General features: G+C 35.8%; 1 protein-coding gene across 1 annotated transcript in view; it reads left to right on the forward strand.

Annotated features, from left to right (window-relative positions):
• ADGRV1 (adhesion G protein-coupled receptor V1) overlaps positions 1 to 22028 on the forward strand; it is a 539879-nt gene that overhangs the window by 58664 nt on the left and 459187 nt on the right. Inside the window, exons 24-32 of the mRNA XM_012644750.1 lie at positions 1101 to 1181; positions 2547 to 2686; positions 4325 to 4934; positions 9472 to 9687; positions 11129 to 11344; positions 12074 to 12318; positions 13584 to 13765; positions 14848 to 15659; positions 17900 to 18109. Coding sequence (XP_012500204.1) covers positions 1101 to 1181; positions 2547 to 2686; positions 4325 to 4934; positions 9472 to 9687; positions 11129 to 11344; positions 12074 to 12318; positions 13584 to 13765; positions 14848 to 15659; positions 17900 to 18109 — 2712 coding nt within the window. The remainder of the gene's footprint in view (positions 1 to 1100; positions 1182 to 2546; positions 2687 to 4324; positions 4935 to 9471; positions 9688 to 11128; positions 11345 to 12073; positions 12319 to 13583; positions 13766 to 14847; positions 15660 to 17899; positions 18110 to 22028) is intronic.

Consider the following 22028-nt stretch of genomic DNA (forward strand, 5'->3'; position numbering starts at 1 on the left):
ATTTTACAGTATCATTTATTTTCCATTATTTTATTTGATCTTTACAACTCTCTTAGTCCCTTTTGTGCTGTTGTAACAGAGTACCACAGACTAGGTAATTTAGAAACAATACAAGTTTATTTGGCTCACAGTTCTGGAGGCTGGAAAGTCCATGACTGAGGGGCTGCATCTGGTGAGAGTGCTTCTTGCTATGTCATAACACGGTGGAAGCCTTCACATGGTGAGAGAGCGTGTGCAAGAGAATAATAGAGGGCCGAACTCACTTTTATAGGAAACCCACTCTCGCAATAATGAACCCACTCCCAAGATAACAACATTAATTCATTCATGAGGGCAGAGCTCTCATGACCCAATCACCTCTTAAAGTTTCCTGTTCTCAACTCCGTTGCACTGGGGTTTAAATTTCCAACGTGAACTTTGGGGGACACATTCAAACCACAGCAACGTTTTTATAAAAGGCAGCACCTTTTATAGGTGTGAAAGTCGAGATACCAAGAGGTTTAGTGACTTGGTGAAGGTTTTACAGCTGGTATCTGCCAAGGCTGAAGCAGAATTTTTAGACTGCTTGTCTAGGGCTCTTTCCACGATGTCAGTCACGAGAGGGTGATCAAGTTCGAAAAGGGTAAATGTGGTCGATATTTGAATGTGTGATGAAGGGAAATGTGACATGCGATTTTCTAATTTCCAGTTGGTTGTTGCGAGTGGTAAGGTGACTAGTACAGGCTATTGGTCTAAGTGTATGATTATATGTATATGCACATAAACATGTTTTAAATATCTAAAATGTTAGAAAACAATTTACATTGCTGTAAATTTTGAAAATTTAAAAATAATATTAAATTGGTGGAAATGAGAAATACCAATTACAATTTACATGCAGTATTCCCTGAAAATATGAATGAAATTTTGGTAATTTGATAGCTTGACTGGTGTTATAATTTTACCATTTAAAATGATCTGTTTCTTAAGGAAGAATGTATGTCATCGAGTGAATATTGTTACATTTTCCTATTTGCTTGGTATGTTTTAAGAGCTCTCAATTTTCTCATTGTGTCAATGTGTACTGTGTGGATTGTGTCTCTGTGTGTCTCCTTATGAAGTAGCTGAGCTCTTTAGGTTTGATGGCAGTGGTAGTGGTGATGGGGACATGGAATTCTTCCTTCCAGCTATTCACAAACGTGGTAAGCAGCTGTTCCAAGGTCCTTTTACTATTATACATTTTTATTTTAACTTCCCTTTTTAGAGACAGCAATACTAACCACTTATTGACACCTACTACGTGTAGGTCCTTTACATGTTTCATCTCATTGGCTATTACAGCAACTTCGTGAAGTATTATTTGCGTCATGTTATAGTCACCATGCTAGAAGGTGATCAAGTCAAAATTACATTCCTGTTTGCCTCTGAAACACGAGCTCTCCTCCTTCTATATAGGAACCTAATACTGTTTCCTGATTCTAATTGTGGTAGAAATTTTGCTTGAATGTCATTTATACAAATGATTGTTGAAAAACATTTTACGTACTTTTGAATACCTGAAATGAGATAAATAGAGCATTTGTATTTTCATGTTAAACGCATCATGCTTATTTTCTATACACAAAGAACTATGAGTCTTTATATGTAGCATTTAATCAAAATATATGGGAAAAAGAAATAAAGAAGAAAATAAATGGGGGAGAGTAGTTCCTAATTAATGGGGATAGTGAAAAGATGATGCCTTTTGAAGTACATTCATGTACTAACATGATTCCTCTTTTTATGTCAAATATTTTTTCCTATATGGAGAAAATACTTAGAATACCTATTTTTTGAAGGAGAACACTAATCCTCAAATGTCTTTTTTCACAGTGTCTGGATTTATATTTTAGTGCCAGAATTCATGTTCCCAGCCCCTCGTTCCTAATTTCCATCAATACCTCATGCAACCTGTGCATTTAATGACTCTATTACTGTTAGGATTGTTCATTTTCGTGTCTGTAGACATTAACATAATGTAAAAATTGAACATACTTCTTCTGAAAAATTAAATGCATCTTTAAATCTTAGCATCTTTTTAGTTACAGGATTACACTATTTTGGATCAGGAGAGACAGATCTATAATATCAAAACATGAAAAAAAATAGGCCTAGATTGACTAAAATCATAGGGAAACTACTTACTATTTCATGAAGATAAGAGTCATTTTGGCTCCTGTTCTTTTGAGGTCAGCAAAGGTCGTGGGAGACCTTCTTCATATACTCTGTGTGGAAGAATGTTCCTTTCATAAAGAGGAAAAAGAAAAACAAGTTTTCCTTATTCATCTCCAAGTGCTTATGCAGCACTTGTACATCACGTTGGTGCCAAAGTAGAGAAAGGTCATAAAAGCATGAATATGTGTGGCAACCATTTGTGTCTGCCTTTCTTTCTAAAACAAATTAGAATGTACTCAGTGAATGGAAGGTCTCTTTTCAAAAAGTTGTTCCTTGGCTTTCCCTTTGGTTTATAAATTACCGATTAACATTTTTTTTTTTTTTTTGCTATTTGTTGAAACTTGTTCATGCAGCCAGTCTAGGAGTGGCTTCTCAGATTCTAGTGACAATTGCAGCCTCTGACCATGCTCATGGAGTATTCGAATTTAGCCCTGAGTCACTCTTTGTCAGTGGAACTGAACCAGAAGATGGATACAGCACTGTTATAATCAATGTGAGTACCATTTTTTCTTAATTCCTAGACACTTTCTGTTCTTTTAAAAACTGTTGTGTTGTACTATGAAAGTATGTTTTATGTTTTCTTTTTTCTGTGTAGGTGGAGGAGAATGAGCCTATTGGCACAAGACAATACAAATTGATAATCAAATAGTGATTTGGCATTTGTCTTTGTGTTTAGTTTTGCATATGGATTCATTTTATTATTCTGAGAATTTCTGACCATTTAAGGAATATAATGGAGCTGTACTACAAGAATTTATCTTACATAGATTTTTTTTTTTTATTAGTTTAAATAGGCTGTGGTAACAAACATCTCCAAAATATCAATGACTTAACATAACAAAGATTTGTTTTTCACTCATGGTGTATGTCCAACTTAATTTGGCAAGGGACTCTGATTGCTAGCCACTTTAAGGACCAAGGATTAGAGAGGCTATATTACAACAAGTGCTTTTATCTTCATGGGGTGGGGGGAGAAATGTGGATGTGGAGAACTGCATACTGGCTCTTGTATTAATTAATAGCTTCCTTCTGGTTGTTATAGCTTTATGTTATTTTCACTTATACTTTCTTGGTCAAAGCAAGTCTCATGGCCATGCCTAATGTCAATAGGTGAAATTCAGTCCTATCCTGTCTCTATCCCAGAAGGAAAGAAAATCAAAAACACTCGGGAACAGCAATGATAGTAACACCTTTATATAACGTATGTGTGTATATGTGCCTACTCTGCTTTGTTCCAGTAGAAATTAAGAAGAATTCTGTTGCTTAGTGACTCAGAGGAGCTAGAAGCTTGCTCAGCTTCTTCAGATTTTATACAAGTAATAAAAAAAGATGACTCAAGCATATCCTTCTGTACTGTGATGACAGATCTTCAATAAACTGTTGTGGAATAAATTGAACAACTTTAGAAAAAATAACTCATTACTCAGGAAAGGAAAAAAAATTAAGGGAAAGGATCAAGTTACATAAAATAACTGTCTCTAATTTTATCTTGAATTCACATTTAACAACAAATAAAAATTCCTCTTAGTTGAGACTTTTTTGGACTAATTTTTAAGCATTTTATTCTTCTTAATATACTATCAACAAAGGCATTTCTTCCTCCTTAAATATATTATACCTTGGATCAAATATAATTTTTGGTGATTTTTCTTTATCATCTTATATTTTCAAAGATAAAAAGAAATATGATTTACTTTCAAAATGAGTTTTATTTCTAACTTTTCAGAAAAATATCATTTATTTCTTATAATGAAGTATACACCATTTTTGCAGTGAATGTAAAAATGTTCGTGAGTATGCTTAGATATAATACATTGTTAATTACATTTGATTTATTACTGTTATAATAATTGTACAAAAGATACAGCTATAATTTAGTTTGAAGCTAAAAATTTTCCATCAGTTTCATACAACAATCACTTTTTAAATATCCTCTATTTGTAAGATTCTCTGAGGGTCTTCAAACAGGGTAATATATAGACTCTGCCTTCAATAAGCCTATAATCTTGAGAACAACTTACATAAAATAAAATTAGTATTTATAATGCTGCTATCATTATATGTTTATAAAACTGTAAGTCATTGGTTTCAGTGTCTCTTTTAATACATTTTAGTATTAAATATTTTATAGGTTATGAGATGTCATGGAGCTCTATCTCAAGTGACTTTGTATTGGAACATAGACTCCGATCCTGATGGTGATCTCGCCTTTACCTCTGGCAACATCACATTTGAGATTGGGCAGACGAGTGCCAACATCACCGTGGAAATATTGCCTGACGAAGATCCAGAACTGGATAAGACATTCTCTGTGTCAATCCTCCTTGTCTCCCGTGGTTCTTTGGGAGTTCATACTAATGCCACATTAACAGTTTTGGCTAGTGATGATCCTTATGGGATATTCATCTTTTCTGAGAAAAACAGACCTATTCAAGTTGAGGAAGCAACCCAGAATGTCACACTGTCAATAATAAGATTGAAAGGCCTCATGGGAAAAGTCATAGTCTCATATGCAACTTTAGATGACATGGAAAAACCACCTTATTTTCCACCTAATTTAGCCAGAGCAACTCAAGGAAAAGACTATATATCAGCTTCTGGATTTGCTGTTTTTGGAGCTAATCAGAGTGAGGCAACAATCGCTATTTCAATTTTGGATGACGATGAACCAGAAAGGTCAGAGTCTGTGTTTATTGAACTACTCAACTCCACTTTAATAGAGAAAGTTCAGGATCGCCCAGGTAAGTATCTGTTAGTGTGTTATTATTATCATTAGCAATAAGAATGCCAAAATAATAAATTTAGAATTGGGTGTAATAGAAAATTCTATAAAAACAGTAAACTCTAACTTTGAAATCATCATCTGACGAAAGTATACCTGTAAAGGCAACTGAAAGCAGGACGCTTTTTCTTGGAAATCATGTTTTAAAAGTCATTTATATTTCCATACTAAATTTTAGAAGCTTATATGCAATCCATGTATAACTGACCTCTAGTACTATTGTACTATAAATTGTAGCTTTCAAAACATTCTGGAATCCATCTAGAAAGTCCGAGGACAGCCCTAGTAGCAAGAGCCTGGGGCTCTCTCATCTTGATTTACTTCTGGACGATCCCCTAGCCAACAGAAGATCTTTGTATTAGCAAGGTCATGTGGATCCGGCAAGTGTGTGAGGGAAGGGGGGAACAGAGCTGTGAAGCAGTAAGAAATCATGGAAATTTGTGAGGTTTGAGAAAAAGGCACTGATTGCATTAAGAATAAGGAATGAGGAGTGACTGATACTGGGCAGAGGATCTGGTACAGCAGGTTCTGCTGGAAAGTGGTGGCCACTCTCCTTGTTTGGCTTTGTAGAGGGAGTGGATTGAGTGCAGGTAGGTAGGGGGACTTGGGCTTGTGGAGCTGAAAGCAGCTATTGTATTACAGCTTGTTCATTGTTCATTGTTCACATTTTTCTAAGAAGATATATAACTCCAGACAGGTGTTTTTAAATAAAGAGAAGCATCTAGATTTCCTGGAATAAGGGAACAAATAAATGAACAAATATGGGTGATACTAATTTAATGTCAATTTTAAGACAATATGTTTAGGAAAACAAGTAAAACCTTGTTTAGGAAACTAGAATTACACAGCTTAAAATGTAAGATTCCAAGACCTGCATGTTGAGTATGTTCTGCCATGTGGATTAAGGCTTTTTACAAGTAAGTTTCTTCACCTTGCTGTAACACCTGGATGGATACACTGTATAGAGTGAGCAACATTCTTGCCCATAATGTAAGTAATTGTAGTCCAGGGTTATAGAAGGAAATTTACTTTATAAGATAATTGCTAACATTAAATCTTCAGATTATAGTGAAGATTAAAAATTATCACACAATACCCCTTCACTTCTTTTTAAAGCAAGATTTAGGATCAGTTATAATAGCAAAGAAATTAAAATAAAACCCAATAATTAGTCCTATTAAGTAAGAATTATAAAGCATGGCCTGGTTTTCAAGGAACTCATAATTTATTGAGATAGATACAAAACCATGAGAGAGTATCATATGTAACTGTGCCTGTTGGTATCAGATAACTTCTGTTTTAATGTGTAGTAATAGACTATTGGACACAATCTTTTTAAATCCCAGTTTCCTTATCTATAATATTAATATATAAATATTATGGGGATTAAATATGGTAATACTGTATATGTAAAACTTACACATACGGTATTACAGAATTACAAAGTTTACACACAGTGTCTGACACCTGGTAAGCAGTCAATAGATGTGAGCAATTACTATTAATAAAGCTGTATATGCAGAATATCTATGTGCCATGGGATGGAAGAAACAATCAACGTGTATTTTATGCTTGATATGTTCCTGGAACCATGCAACAGAATTGGGGCAATTCAGAATAGACATAAAACTATGATGGGATAATTAAAGAACAATTAAGTGTAAATTTGTGTGATACTGACTCAGATTTTAATAGGCAAAATCAGTATAGGACCTGATAGGGTCTTTGCTACTCAGAGTGGAATCATCAATTTTCATGATTAAGGAGAACAATGTGAGAAGACTGGTTGTTAGCAACTGGGTAAGGGGATAGGGCAGATGAACAGGCACGGATAACGGAAGGTTCTATGTCTGGTTTGGTGAGGAATTGTAGATGAGGAGTAGGAGATTAGGCAAACCCTTACAGGACGCCTCTTGTTTGTGTCCGCCATGTACCATATAAGAACTTAGCTAACTTCTGCAGTTTCTTTGGACCTCTTATTCCTCATCTATAGACAGTTTTCCCTACTGCATGAGATGGTGTGGGAATTAAATGACTTAATGCACAAAAAGCGCGTAGAACACTGCCTGGCTTGTAGTCCACACTCAAAAAATGTCACCTGCTGTTACGACTGTCTATGTTATTGACATTTTTTTCTAATTTATTTGAATTTAATTATATTATATTGATTTATAATTTATGATTTTAACTATGATATAATTTGGGATAGGCTGGGCCCATATTGAAATTAAATGGTGTCATTATGGTGTTTAGGTTAAATTTTCTGAAAATGTTAAATCTTACTCATAATCAAATACTTCCAAATACCATAATTGTTAGAGAGAGTGTTTTAAGTATGAACTCAAACTTTTTTTACCTCTGATAGGAGTTTGTTTATGTTTCATTTGTGTTAAAAGGTCACTTTTTGGCTGAGCACGGTGGCTCACACCTATAATCCTAGCTTTCTGGGAGGCCGAGGCGGGACGATAGCTGCAGCTCAGGGGTTCGACACCAGCCTGAGCACAGTGAGACCCTGTCTCTATCGCTAGAGACAAAAACAGAAAAAAAAGACAAAAAAAAAAAAATACACAAAACCACAAAACCCAGCTGGGTGCTGTGGCGCGCACCTGTAGTCCCAGCTACCCGAGAGGCTGAGGCAGGAGGATCACTCACAGCCTGGGACCTGGAGCTTGCGGTGACCCACAATCACTGCACTCTACCCAGGACACTGAGTGACACCCTGTCTCAACAACAACAACAACAACAACAACAACAAAACAGGGAAACTGATAGAGTGCCTGCTTAAAAAAAGCAAAAAAGGTGACTTTTTATATTGTTTTGGCAAGGTTGCTGGTTGGAATTAAACTGAGAAAATAAGTCAGGGAGAGTCTATGGAGGACCCTAAATGCCTTCACAATAAGTGTTGCTTTCTTTGAAATCAGTAGAAAGTAAGAAGGGAACTTCAAAATTATCAAACATACTCTATTATAGCAGGGTTGATGCAGCACTGAGGTGGACTGATTTCCAGATGAGAGTATCAGTCCGTTGGTGCTACTATAGCAAACTACCATAAACTGGGTGGCTTATAAACAACAGAAATTTATTTTTGACACTTGTGTTGGCTGGGAAGTGTCAAGATCCAGGTACTGGCAGATTTGATGTCTGGTGAGGGCTGGCTTCCTGGTTCACAGATAGTGCCTTCTTGCTGTGTCCTTACATAGTGGAAGGAGTAAGGGGCCTCTCTGTCTCAAGTCTCTTTTACATGGGCACTAATCCCTTGTATGCGGGCTCCACTCCCATAACCTGATCACCTCCCAAAGGCTCCACCTCTTAATACTGTCAGTTTAGGGCTTGGGATTTCAACACGTGAATTTAGGTGGAACACAAACATTCAGACCATAGCAACAAAGTAGTTTAGTGACTATTAACCTACATTGGGCAAGGAGGACAGGTTTGTTGCGGAAGACAGTGAAGCATTTAGAGAGGCAGTAATTTAGAGCAGTGGTCCCCAACCTTTTTGGCACTAGGGAACGGTTTCATGGAAGACAATTTTTCCATGGACTGGGGGTAGGGAGGGATGGTTTCGGAATGATTCAAGTGTGTTACGTTTATTGTGCAGTCAAACCTCTCTGCTGATAATAATCTGTATTTGCAGCCGCTCCCCAGTGCTAGCATCACTGCCTCAGCTCCACCTCAGATCATCAGGCATCAGATTCTCCAAAGGAGTGTGCAACCTAGATCCCTCACATGAGCAGTTTACAGTAGTGTTCACGCTCCTGTGAGAATCTAATGTCGCGGCTGATCTGACAGGAGGCGGAGCTTATGTGGAGCAATGGGGAGTGGCTGTAAACACAGATGAAGCTTTGCACCCTCGCCCGCCCGTTGCTCACCTCCTGCTGTGCTAACGGGCTCCTAACGGGCCAGGAGCCAGTACCAGTCCACAGCCTGGGGGTGGGGACCACTGATTCAGAGTATGATGATTTGTAGCTGGTCGTTGAGGTTGAGGAACTAAATTACTTTCCTACTCAATATTGTAATTGAAATGCTGTTTTATTTTAATGGCATGGTGGTGAACTGATTAGAAGAGCACACTTCTGTAGGTATCATCACTATCTGTTGTAATATTAGGTAAAGTGATGATTAATTATACTCTAATCATTTTTTCCTTTTCATAAATTTCCAGTACATATTATTTAATAAAATATTCTTTTAGGGTAACTGTTTCTTTGCTAGGGATTCTATAAAAAAAAAAAAAAAAATTTCCCTAGAATGTAAGCTATAGGAGAGCAGGGGCTTTCTGTTTAATTTATTTTTGTATCCCCAATGTCTAGATTAGTGTTGATACATATTAACCAATAAATATCTTTAAATATAAATAGTAAAGAGAAAACACCAAATGAGAGTCTTATTTGGCTGATGAAATCTTGCTGAGGCTTACTTCTTGATGACTTTTGGCCAGTTCTTAGAATTTCGATATATTAACTTTCTGTGTTCTATTTGGATCTTTTACCTTTCAGTTCCAAATTCTCCACGTCTAGGGCCTAAGATAGAAACTATTGCCCATCTAATTATCTTTGCCAATGATGATGCATTTGGAACTCTTCAGCTCTCAGCACCAATTGTTCGAGTGGCAGAAAATCATGTTGGACCCATTATCAATGTGACTAGAACAGGAGGAGCATTTGCAGATGTTTCTGTGAAGTTTAAAGCCGTGCCAGTAACTGCAATAGCTGGTAAGAAAAAATATCTAAGGAGCAGTACATGCAGATGGACATACATATGGAGGGAGATGTATCCTTGATGAACAAAGCTACCCAAAGATGGAATTAGAAAAATCAACTAAAAAACTAGAAATATCCTTGTGTCTTGTTAAAGGCACAAATCTAGAGCTCTCATACATTTCTGACACTGAATTTGTAGAATTTGTGAAAACCGTTGGCAAAATTATATGTGAGTTCAAATTCTGTGATGACCAGACTATGCACAAACCAATGAAAAGTAAACTAAGAAAATATTGGATTTCTCTGTGTGTACTTTTCATTTTTGAAAGGGATCCATGTGTAAATGGCTACTGAGGAATTCAAGGAAAAAGAGCATCCATATGCTTTCAGTGCTTGGCAACGGCATTGTCTCTGGACCCCCTTTATTATGCTTGTTTATTTATTCATGAAGAACGTGGAAGAGGCAATGGACAGCATTAGCTACTTTATGTTTAAGCAAAGGGATTTCATTACCAAATACAGACATTAGGAGCCTAACTACTTTGATAGTACAGTTCCAGCATCTAGAGGGAGATTTGCCTAAGAAATATTCAATTAGAATCTTTCTAGTGTGCACTCAAAGGAACGGGAGTGTGAATGGATGGAATACTATGCCTGATAAAAATAAATCATTTGGACATAATGCTTGAAAAGACTAAACCAGGCTCACCTACTACCTACGTGGGATGTGTGGGGGGGGCGTGCAAACATGTGCACGACCATTTGGGGGGCTGGGGTAACCCCTAGGAATGCCTGCCTGCCTCTAGGGAGCCTCACACCTTGACAGAAGTTAGGAATTGGTAGGTGATCTGAGAAATTAGCCCCCGGTCTCCACAGGAAGCATTCCACTTTCCCCACCCACTGTCTCACCAGAAACAAAGCTCCTGCCACCCTGAGCAGTTCTCAGTAGCATCTTTTAATCCAATTTGGTAGGAAAGTCTTTCATTTCTAGCTATATCACTGATGATACTAACATGGCCGTATATGTGCAACAGTATAATTTATCTTTCCAGTGAGAATTCTCGTTCTGTTCTTTGTTCTAGAAGTATTGCATACATTTTTTTTTTTTGTAGATAAGGGGCCATTTTGTGATACTGAATGTCTCTCTACTTATATATGTGTGTATATATATATGTGTAAATAGATCAAATAATGTACACATCTTTCTAAAAGTGAAAGAATGAACTTGGACATCCTTAGGAAGTCTTTTTCATTATTTTTTGATATTATCAAACCCATTTTTCCGGTGAAAGAGGAAAAAATATTCCTGTTTAGAAAAAAAGTCAGTATCCTCAGAAAATTATTTCCAAGGCTATCCTTATAGTTTGATACCTAAGAGTGTTTCCCTTGTATATGGAATGTTTATTATTATATTTTGGAATAAGTCTTAGCATTTTGCCCTTTGTCCCTGCAGGTGAAGATTACAGTATAGCTTCATCAGATGTGGTCTTGCTAGAAGGGGAAACCAGTAAAGCTGTGCCAATATATATCATTAATGACATCTACCCTGAGCTGGAAGAATCTTTTCTTGTGCAACTGCTGAATGAAACAACAGGAGGAGCCAAACTAGGGGCTTTAACAGAGGCAGTCATTATTATTGAGGCCTCTGATGACCCCTACGGATTATTTGGTATTCGGACTAGTTTGCATCTCTCTTTTACTTGTCTGTATAGATCATAGCTAATGACCTTTTCTTTATTTGTAGAAGCTCAGAATTGATTCGATCATGCTTTCTTTTTTAACGTGCTGTTACTGATATATAGGACACCTGTGTAGAGTCACTGGCAGTGATTAGTTATTTTAAAAAGAAAGCAAATTAGCCTTTTAGCATATATATGGAAAGTACAAACTATTGGCTTTGGGATCAGATCTGAATTCTAATGTGTTTTATAAGTCTTAGGCAATTCTTTAAAACATTAATTTAAATTACAGAAATTTACACAAAAATCTGGATTTTGGGGCTTTCTTGATCAATAGGAAAATCTGACAACATAGAGCTCTCTTTCCTGCATAGCATCAGTCCTAGGAGCAAAATAACAACTGCCCTTCTGGACCAGGCTTGCACTGCGCAGTTAGCCACAGTGCTCACTGGATCTACTTTACTTATGTCAGGTGTATACCTGACCCCTGCGAGCATCTGAGTTTATGAGTTCTGCTTCTATCACAGAGAAAAATAATTCAAAAATTTGGCAGGCCTGACCAATTTGTATCACGGCATGTTACTCTGGTTTTGTGGGGTATGGCCACTTGGATTACTTAGGGGGAAAAAGAATCCACTATAGGATGGCGCTTGGTTAGCTCTATGTTAACTTGGTTTCACTTTGTACTTGGAATTAACTCTGCTCTATTTACCTTTCAGGTTTTCAGATTACTAAACTTATTGTAGAGGAACCTGAGTTTAACTCAGTGAGGGTAAACCTGCCAATAATTCGAAATTCTGGGACACTCGGCAATGTTACTGTTCAGTGGGTTGCCACCATTAATGGACAGCTTGCTACTGGCGACCTGCGAGTTGTCTCAGGTAATGTGACCTTTGCCCCTGGGGAAACCATTCAAACCTTGTTGTTAGAGGTCCTGGCTGACGACGTTCCGGAGATTGAAGAGGTGAGAGGAATGGCTAGTATAGAATGACACTGTAGATCTGTAAATCATACCTTGTCTTATAGTGACTAGAACAGATGGCTGTTGTTGTGACACTTTGGAGAGGATGTCAAATAAATTATTTCTACAAGAATGTTCAAACTATGGTAGTGTGGAAGTGGTTCTTACAGTTGACAAAAGCAGGAATATTCTAGAAATAGATCATGTATATTTGCCAGTTTGCTAATATAGTGTAAGGTTTTTTTTGGTACAATTCCATTGTATTATTCAACATTTTGGTTAAGTGGTTGAATATATTTAATGTATACATCTGTCATAATTTTTACTACATTTGTTCCATATAAACTCTTAATTTGTATTTTACTCCTTTTTGGCTTGGATGTGAGCCAGTCAGTCTTAATTAAGTGCAGATTTTGGTTTTCCATTCGTTCACTTATTCTTCAACCATTGTTGAGAATTTAGTGTATGACTAATACCATGCTAAATACGTTTTCCTGATTTTTTTTTTACAATGAAGAAGCAAGGTGGCAAATAAAAATAGAGTCTCAATGGGAAAGTTGATTCATCACTAACATATATTGGCTGAAGATAATTTTATTTTATGAAATTCAAGTATTATTAAAGTCTAAATCTCATAAAATTACTTTAAACAGCATTTATTCCTTAATAGTATCAAATTTTTATAGAAGAGAAGTCCATAAAATTTTTTTGAATGCTAATCGTGTCATTTTTCACTTCTAAAATATTAGATTTTTATTAATACATATAAAATATTTCTCTTTCCTTTTCTCTAAATTTAAGTCACAATACATTATGATGTTTTCTGTTTTAAATTTTGTCAGAAAATTTTCTCTTTAAGATAATGTGGAAAATAAAGCATAATATATTAATTATTCAGTAAAGAGTATGCATGATATTTTCCCCAAACAAAAAAAGTATGAGACATAAAAGTCATATTATTGAAATGGTAAACATAAATAGGGATCTTAAAATTGATCCACATGATTATATAACTGAATATTAAGGAATTTAAATAGCCTATATTTCTTATGTATAATCACTCTCCATTATTAAAAGTTGACGATAGATTATTCTATGACATGCTGGATTTGTAAATGTAGTTGGGGGAGTTTCTTTGAGTCCATTTATATTTCATTCCATTTTGTTCATGTACTTGTATGTATATGTTTGATTTTTTTCCCCTGTATCATCCTTATTCTAATTTCAGAACTGTGATGCTGTTAAGGAAGTTTTCACTGTGTTTTTAGGTTATCCAAGTGCAACTAACTGATGCCTCTGATGGAGGTACTATTGGGTTAGATCGAGTGGCAAATATTATTATTCCTGCCAATGATAATCCTTATGGTACAGTGGCCTTTGTTCAGACGGTTTATCGAGTTCAAGAGCCTATGGAAGGAAGTTCCTGTGCTAACATAACTGTCAGGAGAAGGTATAGGAGATGACTGCTTGCATCTGTGGGAGTGATGGGAGTTGTGGGGTGGTGAGGAAGGATCCCTTGAACAATTAAACAATTTAGGTTTGGTGGTTTTTCCTTTTATAGGTTATTATAATGTGTTAATTAAATTACACTTATTAATATAAAAAGCCTGTCATATTTATCATACGTAGGTTAGTGAAATGGGGAATAGATTGTACATCATTGGACTTTCTAATCCCAGAAATTTATTGCTTTAACTTGTGATTTGTTAGAATTTAAATATAACTAGTTTCTAAATTAAAGAATACTCACATGCTGTTTGAAGTGGTTGATTTTCAGGTTTTGTTTTTCTTGCATTTCTTTTGTGAGGCAGAATAGTATTCACTGAGCTCTTTCAGAAGTAGAAAATATAGGATCTTGAGACCTTGTGGTAAATACATTTGTCCCTCTGATATCCATACGGGATTGATTGCAGAGGGTCCCCAGGGATATCAAAATTCTTGGATGCTTGAGTCCCCATATAAAATGGCATAAAATAAATGTGCATATAACCTATGTTCATCTTTGCATATACTTTAAATCATCTCTAGATTACTTATACTACTTAATACAATGTAAATGCTATGTATTATCTTTTATCGTTGTATTATTACTTTTTATTTTTTTCCCCAAATATTTTCCATCTGTGGTTGGTTGAATCCACAAGTGTGGAATCCATAGATATGGAGGGCCAACTGTACTTACATTTCCTCAAGATGTACTCATACTGTTATCATTGTTACTTTGTTTCAGTGCAATCTAGTAAAGAAAATTAATTTTGTAATTTTGTTTGGAAATTCTGAATTTGTATACCTTGGAAGATATTTTCATCTCTTGGCTAAAAATAAGTATTGTTTGATTGAAAACTAGCAAGGTTTCCTTACATGAGAAAACAAAACATTGAAAGACAATTGCAATTAAGAAACATGGCTGTGTTTGTACTAGTATTTTAACTTTAAAAAAAAAATCTGAAAGCCACAGTCAGCATTCCTATTCTCTATATGCAATAACTTTGAGTGCTTAACCTGTCTTTTAATTGTCACTCCACATTTTAGCGGAGGGCTGTTTGGTCGGCTGTTGTTGTTCTACAATACTTCCGATATCGATGTAGTGGCTCTTGCAATCGAGGAGGGTCAAGATTTACTGTCCTACTATGAATCGCCAGTACAAGGGGTGCCTGACCCACTCTGGAGAATGTGGGTGAATGTCTCTGCAGTGGGGGAACCCCAGTACACCTGTGCCACTTTGTGCCTCAAAGAACATGCTTGCTCAGCATTTTCATTTTCCAGTGCTTCTGAGGGTCCCCAGTGTTTTTGGATGACATCGTGGAGCAGCCCAGATGTCAACACTTCAAACTTCTGGACCTACAGGAAAAACATGACCAGGGTAGCATCTCTTTTTAGCAGTCAGGCTGTGGCTGGGAGTGACTACGAGCCTGTGACAAGGCAATGGACCATAATGCTGGAAGGTGATGAATTTGCAAATCTCACAGTTTCTATTCTTCCTGATGATTTCCCAGAGATGGATGAGAGTTTCCTAATTTCTCTCCTTGAAGTTCACCTCATGAACATCACAGCCAGTTTTCAAAATCAGCCAACCATAGGACAGCCAAATACTTCTACAGTTGTCATAGCACTAAATGGTGATGCCTTTGGAGTGTTTGTGATCTACAGTATTAGTCCCAATACCTCAGAAGATGGCTTATTTGTTGAAGTTCCAGAGCAGCCCCAAACCCTGGTGGAGCTGGTGATTCACAGGACAGGGGGCAGCTTAGGTCAGGTGACAGTTGAATGGCGTGTTGTTGGTGGAACAGCTACTGAAGGTTTAGATTTTATAGGTGCTGGAGACATTCTGACTTTTGCTGAAGGTAAGTGATGGTTCTAAATGAATTTCAGTCTCCTTCCCCCGTAAAGTTATTATAGTCAATTTTTATGATAAAGTTCATAAGCATTCTTACTTACTATATACATTCTTGCTAGTATGTAAAAGTGTAGTATGGCTTTGGAAAAAATGTAAGTTAGTTGGGTTGTAAATGGTTGACGTGACATATATACGCTGACATGACCCTACATGTATATCTTTTTAGTTTATTAAAAACAAAGATTTTCTGGGAATATGTGAATTGTGTATGTCTTTATGTGTGATAGCAAGTGCCTTTAAGGAAACATCAAGGCAACTATTAAGGTAAGTCCTAATTTTGTAAGTGAAATTATAAAAATGAGAAATGTACCTACAACTAAACGTGAGTAAGAGGCAGTGGTAGCTAGGAAAACGGGTATTCATTGGTAAGGATTTTCATATGCACTAGACAAATCAAAATATATCTTCAATGAAAATAATTTATAAGTAAAAATAGTGTAAACTTTGTTGACTGCATTTATATTAAATTAATCTTAGTGATAGATCAATTTATAATACCGTTCTTAGACTTGAATAGGATCACCATTGTAAATTTTCATAAACAATATTAATATAATGATATTTTTACATGGCCAACAAATTAGAATTGGCATCAGATTCACTGATTCTTTTTCAGAACTGGTTGAATCCTGTGATATTAAAAATTGGAAAAGTTCATATATTCAAAATAGATTTCTTTGGGTGTGGGAAAGATATCTTTACTGAAATCATTGTTTAAATTTTGATTTGGGCATTTATAGACTCCACAAAGTTTTTTTTAAAAGTGTTTTCTAACTGAAAAGTAATGTATACTCATAAAAACCTCAGGATATACACAAAATGAAGGAAATAAATGTTATTTATATCTTAGAGCAATCCATTATATCTGTTTAACTTTTTAATGCATACACTTTTTGAGGAAACTAATTAGGAGTTAGGGTACATACATAGTATGTTTGGAAACATCTAATAAGCATTATGTTTTAGAGTAAATTTCTATAATGGCTATTTCCTAGTTAATGATTTGGGGAATAGTGGAATAGTGGCATATGGTATGCTTGATGGAAGAGGGAGGCAGGTTGGTGGTAATTGGTAACATTTCTCTCTATTTCAAAGGGCATAATGAAAATGTAGTGAGGAGGGAGTGGAGATGAAAATTTTTCCAATGGCTTTGGGAAGGAACTACACAGAAAGTTATCATGTAAAGTAATAGTGTTATATAGTAACACTATGAATTGTAATTTTAGTATCACACAAATGGACTATTTCATAGCTAACCAAGATGCTTAGATAATGCATACTCTCTTGAGGCAATCTTGACACTACTGTATTAAGCAAAATGTGCCAGGGTCATGAAAGAGAGAATATGCATTTAATTTTCTTTCTCATTTTTCCTTCCTTTTCTTTTCTCACCCTTTCATCCTCTTTCCTGAAAGTAGGGAGAAATTAAATAGGAGACACCAAACACTGAACAAGCAGAAGTAGTGTTGGGTTTAGGGACATTTTGTGGTGCTCTATGTACTAGTGGGGTCCTAGATCAAATTGAAAAGTAGATTGTTTGGCCCTTGTGGCTGTCACTCGTCCCTTCAAATTCCCTTTTTTTTTTGCCTCCTTCCTTCATTGCATTACATCCTATAAACTGATACTTGATGCTGTCATCTCATCTAGTTACCCAAGATTCATTTCATTCAGGCTAGTTCTTTTGCTCATAATTTGCCATCCTTTTTCTGTTCCTTATTTTGACCACCATTTCCTAAGTATTCCTGTTTTTCAGTGTTGAATAACTGATTTAAATTATTCATAATAATGCCAGAGAAAGAGACTACCTTCTACTAAAGGTGCTATTTCTAAACAGAAGATGCTCTCTCAAAGCTCTTTGCCTAGCTAAGTCATTGTTCTTGGCTAGAGACCAGGAAATAAAGCTATGGTTCTTTGAAATAATTCTACCCTTTAACTTTTCCATAATTCAAAAGTCATTCCCCACAATCAGTCTAGATTAATGAAATTTTATAGTGTTTTGTATATGAGAGGATGTATAGATTAATATACAAAATTTGCTTACAGTGGTACTAATATTGCCCACAATATGGAACTATTACAATTCACTCACATATTTTTACTTAACTTTTAAAATGTAAGTTATTTTGGGCCTTTCTGAGTTATGTTGATGATTTTGTTACTTTTTCTTATTCCATTGATTTTCTATAGGTGAAACCAAAAAGACAGCCATTTTAACCATCTTGGATGATTTTGAACCAGAGGATGATGAAAGCATCATAGTTAGTTTGATATACACCGAAGGTGGAAGCAGAATTTTGCCCAGCTCTGACACTGTTAGAGTGAACATTTTGGCCAATGACAATGTGGCAGGAATTGTTAGCTTTCAAACAGCTTCCAGGTCTGTCATAGGTCATGAAGGTAGGTTCTGTTTTTTGTCGAGCATATTCATTCTCCTTTCTGTGGATGTCATTTTTTGTCTAGTCTTTTAAAGCTTCTGACTTTTTTTCCTTTCATTATTTTGCTGAGCTGTGTGTATTAATCTGCATAGAACTTCTTTGGGAGAGGACTGTATAGTGAGCTGTTTAACTAGATTTAAGAGCTGTGCAGACTGATAGTGTGTTCTAGCTTGCTACTCCCCACTGGTGTGATTTTTAAGGAAGTTAGTCCAACCTGAGATGCTCTGCTTTCTCATCTGTTACATGGCAGAAAAATATTACTTACTTCATAGATTTCTTTGTGAGGATTAAGTGAGCTAATAAATGTAAAGTGCATAGTTCCTGGCAAGTGTAGAATGTGCTCAATGGTAGCTGTTGATATTAAACAGTGAAACATTGGCACCTTATTAAAAATAAACAATTAATAATTTATAATCAGTAAATATTTTAGCCTGAATTTTATAATTTGTTTGTATATTTTATGAACAAAGTGCCAAACTAGAAAATCTTATAAAATGTCAAATTTTAAAAATTGAATCCTTATTTTATATTTCACATCATATGTAGGGTTTTGCATATATAGTCTAATTTTTATGTGTTTAAAACTTATAACAATGTTTTCTGTCTTTGAATAAGCCTATTTTCTGATAAAACAGGTATTTATAGCCTGTAATTTACCACAGAATTTGTACTTGGAATTTTAAAAAATAATTTTACCTTTAAGAGTTAAGAAATGAAAAGGATATAGATCATTTATTTGGACCTCTAGTTTACAGATGAGAAAACGAAACTGAAATACAGATTAGAAGACTTGACTAGGTCTGGCTGTTAATAGCTGTGCTGGAAACGGAATGTATTTTGGTGTGTATTGTCTTTCCCGTTACTGTACTCCCAACTTGCAAGTTTATTTAACTTATCAATGCAAATATTTGAGACATTTTTCAACACTCTTTACTTTTATTAGTGGTTTAGAATCGCATGTTGTCGTAGCAGTAATGAGTGAAAGTGACTAACAAATTGCCGTAGTCTGACATAAAGACAAATCATCAACTATCAAAAAATTATTTGTAACAGTAGAAATAAAAAGTCACTGGTGGAGTAGTTAATCTTCATAATAATGACAACAGTGACAACATTTATGGAGTGTTTTCTGTGTGCCAGACACTCCACATCCATTATTTCACTTAATTTTAGCAGCAGTCCTATGAGTGGGTATAATAGTATACACCAGATTTTCACGTAAGGAAACTTTATTTGAGAGAGAGTGAATAGCACACAGTTATTCAGTGGTGGGCCTTAGTCCCAGCTGTGTTGAATCCACAGCCCATGCTCCACAGCACATTGTGAAGAGAGTTTGTTTTGCTTAAACTTGTGTCTGCTGCAGAACCTGACAACGCAGGAAATATCTGAAGTGATTTGAGTTGGAAGAACAATGAATTTGAGTAGCAATGTCTATGTGAGAGAAGGAAATTAGTGAAAGAACCTGACTCTATCTCAGGATAAAGATGGAAATTGGATTTTCAGAGATAATAGTTGAAATCAGGAAAATGAATATAATCTTTGTGGACAGAAGAGGAAAAGCAACTTATTAAGAGCAAGCCATTTGGAACACTAGGCTAAGGTGCTGGGAAAGGAAAAAGAGGAGAAAGAGAAGCCTCTGCCAGAGAGGTGGGGAGAGATGGAGGAGAGAGTGCATTTTCATCAGTTACCAGAAGCAAGTAATCACTGTGTCTCATACCAACAAGGCCAACAAGTGGAATTAGAATCCCAAAGGGGCCAGAGGAAACAGTAGCAATGGTAGAGGAATTTTGAAGGAGAATTAGGAATGGGAAGCAAATATCTAGGGATTACAAAAGGACCGAGAGGCCTTCAGGGATTGCTTTTCAGAGTGTGGTCCTCAGGAGGCTGCCCTTACACAGAGTGTTTGCTACTGGTGTGTGCCAGGAAGATTAGAAACCTTTATAACAATTTCACCTTGCTGTGATATCCAAAAGCAGTATCTCTGGGCTTCTGTTCTGTATGTGTTCTTTTTGCTGTTTAACTTGCCTGGTCATTTGATTTATTGTGTTTTACAAGAAGGTCAGTCTGTGATGGATTAAGGAAAACAAAACAAACAAAAGCCTTGTCCTTCATGGCAAAACATTTCGAGAAGCATTGCTCATTGGATATGACAGCAAGGAAAGGAGAAGCATTGGATGAAAGAGAAGTATTTTGGATTTGTTTTTGTTTTCCTGAAGAAATACAAGAAGGAAAATCATGGAGAAGAAAGAGAATCCAAGTGTTAGTGGTATGGAGGATATAAATAAGATCAGGGACCAGGAAAGGTTAGATGAGATTTAAGGAGAAACTTAGAGATAGACTAGGCATGTGCTTTTCAGCAATATTATGGAACTTCTTTTTTAAAGAATACAAAAGAATCTGGATGTCCAGGATCAATTTAAAGAGATTTTAACTGTAAGGCAACTAGTGTCTTGGGAGTGCATCCTATGAGAGTTTGGATGGTGTTATTGGTGGGTTGGAGGGCTCTGAAGGCACCAGTGCCCTCCTGCTGGGTACCACAGCATCTTCGAGAAACTACAGACACAAGCACCCACATTCTCTTTGCCCTGGACGAACTTCACCTGAAAACTACATTGTGGCCTCTTCAGTTTCCGATAGCTTAAATATTTGCAGGAGATGCAAAGAGGAAAAAAGGATTAGTAATTAAATCAAATGATCCAAGGGTGTTATTGGTTAAAAATCTGCTTTAGCCTATCAATCTATGAGCATGAATTTGGTACAGGAAATAAAACACCAAATTGATTTTATTGCTAGCATAAATGCTCCCTAGATTTTTTTACATACAGAAATATGTATCATGGTGAGTTTACCAAAGTAAATTAATGAAAATTTCATGCTGATTCTTCAAAGATAACTGCTAAACAAATGAGATAAAAGTAGTCATGCCATGTGGGCTTTTAACAGTGTTAACATTGCTTTTGGCCTAGTGTTGGAGTTTCATTTATGTGATTAGATTTAAAACATGGACTATGCTGAACTTCTGGATCTGGAATGCATTTTTGGTTCATGGGGAGGAATTGCCTTAGTCTTTAACAATGTATTGAATTCTGTAGAATCCTATTTCTACATGTTGTCCTAATGCAATTGGAGAGATGCCCAGTGGTAAATATTACTTTCTTTCAAATGTAATGGACAGAATTTAGAAATATGGGACAATGGATTTCACTGTGGCTGCACATTGAGTATAAATGTGCTTTTTTAAAATCTGTGCTAGATGTTTCAATCGGTCACCCAGCTCAGCAGCATCATAATCATCATGTCGTATTCAATGGATTTGCAATTTTTCCTTTTCTTAGAGATGGTATGAATCTTTTCCACACAAAGATTTGAACAAGAAATGTGATTCTTTAAAAAGACACATAGAACTGCTATATTAGAAACATTCAACTTTTTTCTTAACTGTTCGTCTTGGCAGTCTGTGCTTCACATTATTCATATTCTTATACTTGTTATTAATGTATTTTATTTTTGTTATTATAGGAAGCAATCAATTTGGATAGTATATGTATGACATATATACATGTGTCTATTAAAATATGTTTTCTGTATTTTGGTTTTCCATTATCTTTATACACATTGTAGTTGGTATTTGCAACTGTTTATCTTTGTAAAAAAATTCTGGTTTGGGGGATAAGTGGATAAAGCACTCGGGTTTATTAAACGGGCCTAGATATTATATGATTGATCTGCTTTAGAGTGAAAACGTGTCACCAATTTTTGTTGGACTCTGTGGATTTTATATCAAGATGATCTTCTAGTAATGCAGTCAGACACTTTGGTAGGCGAGGTCTTTCATCCTGGGCAAAAACTAGAAGGCAGTTTACTACCTAGTAAAATGTTTG

This window comes from Propithecus coquereli, unplaced genomic scaffold (genome assembly GCF_000956105.1).
Source record: "Propithecus coquereli isolate 6110/MARCELLA unplaced genomic scaffold, Pcoq_1.0 Scaffold22, whole genome shotgun sequence".
NCBI classification, from domain to species: Eukaryota; Metazoa; Chordata; class Mammalia; order Primates; family Indriidae; genus Propithecus; species Propithecus coquereli.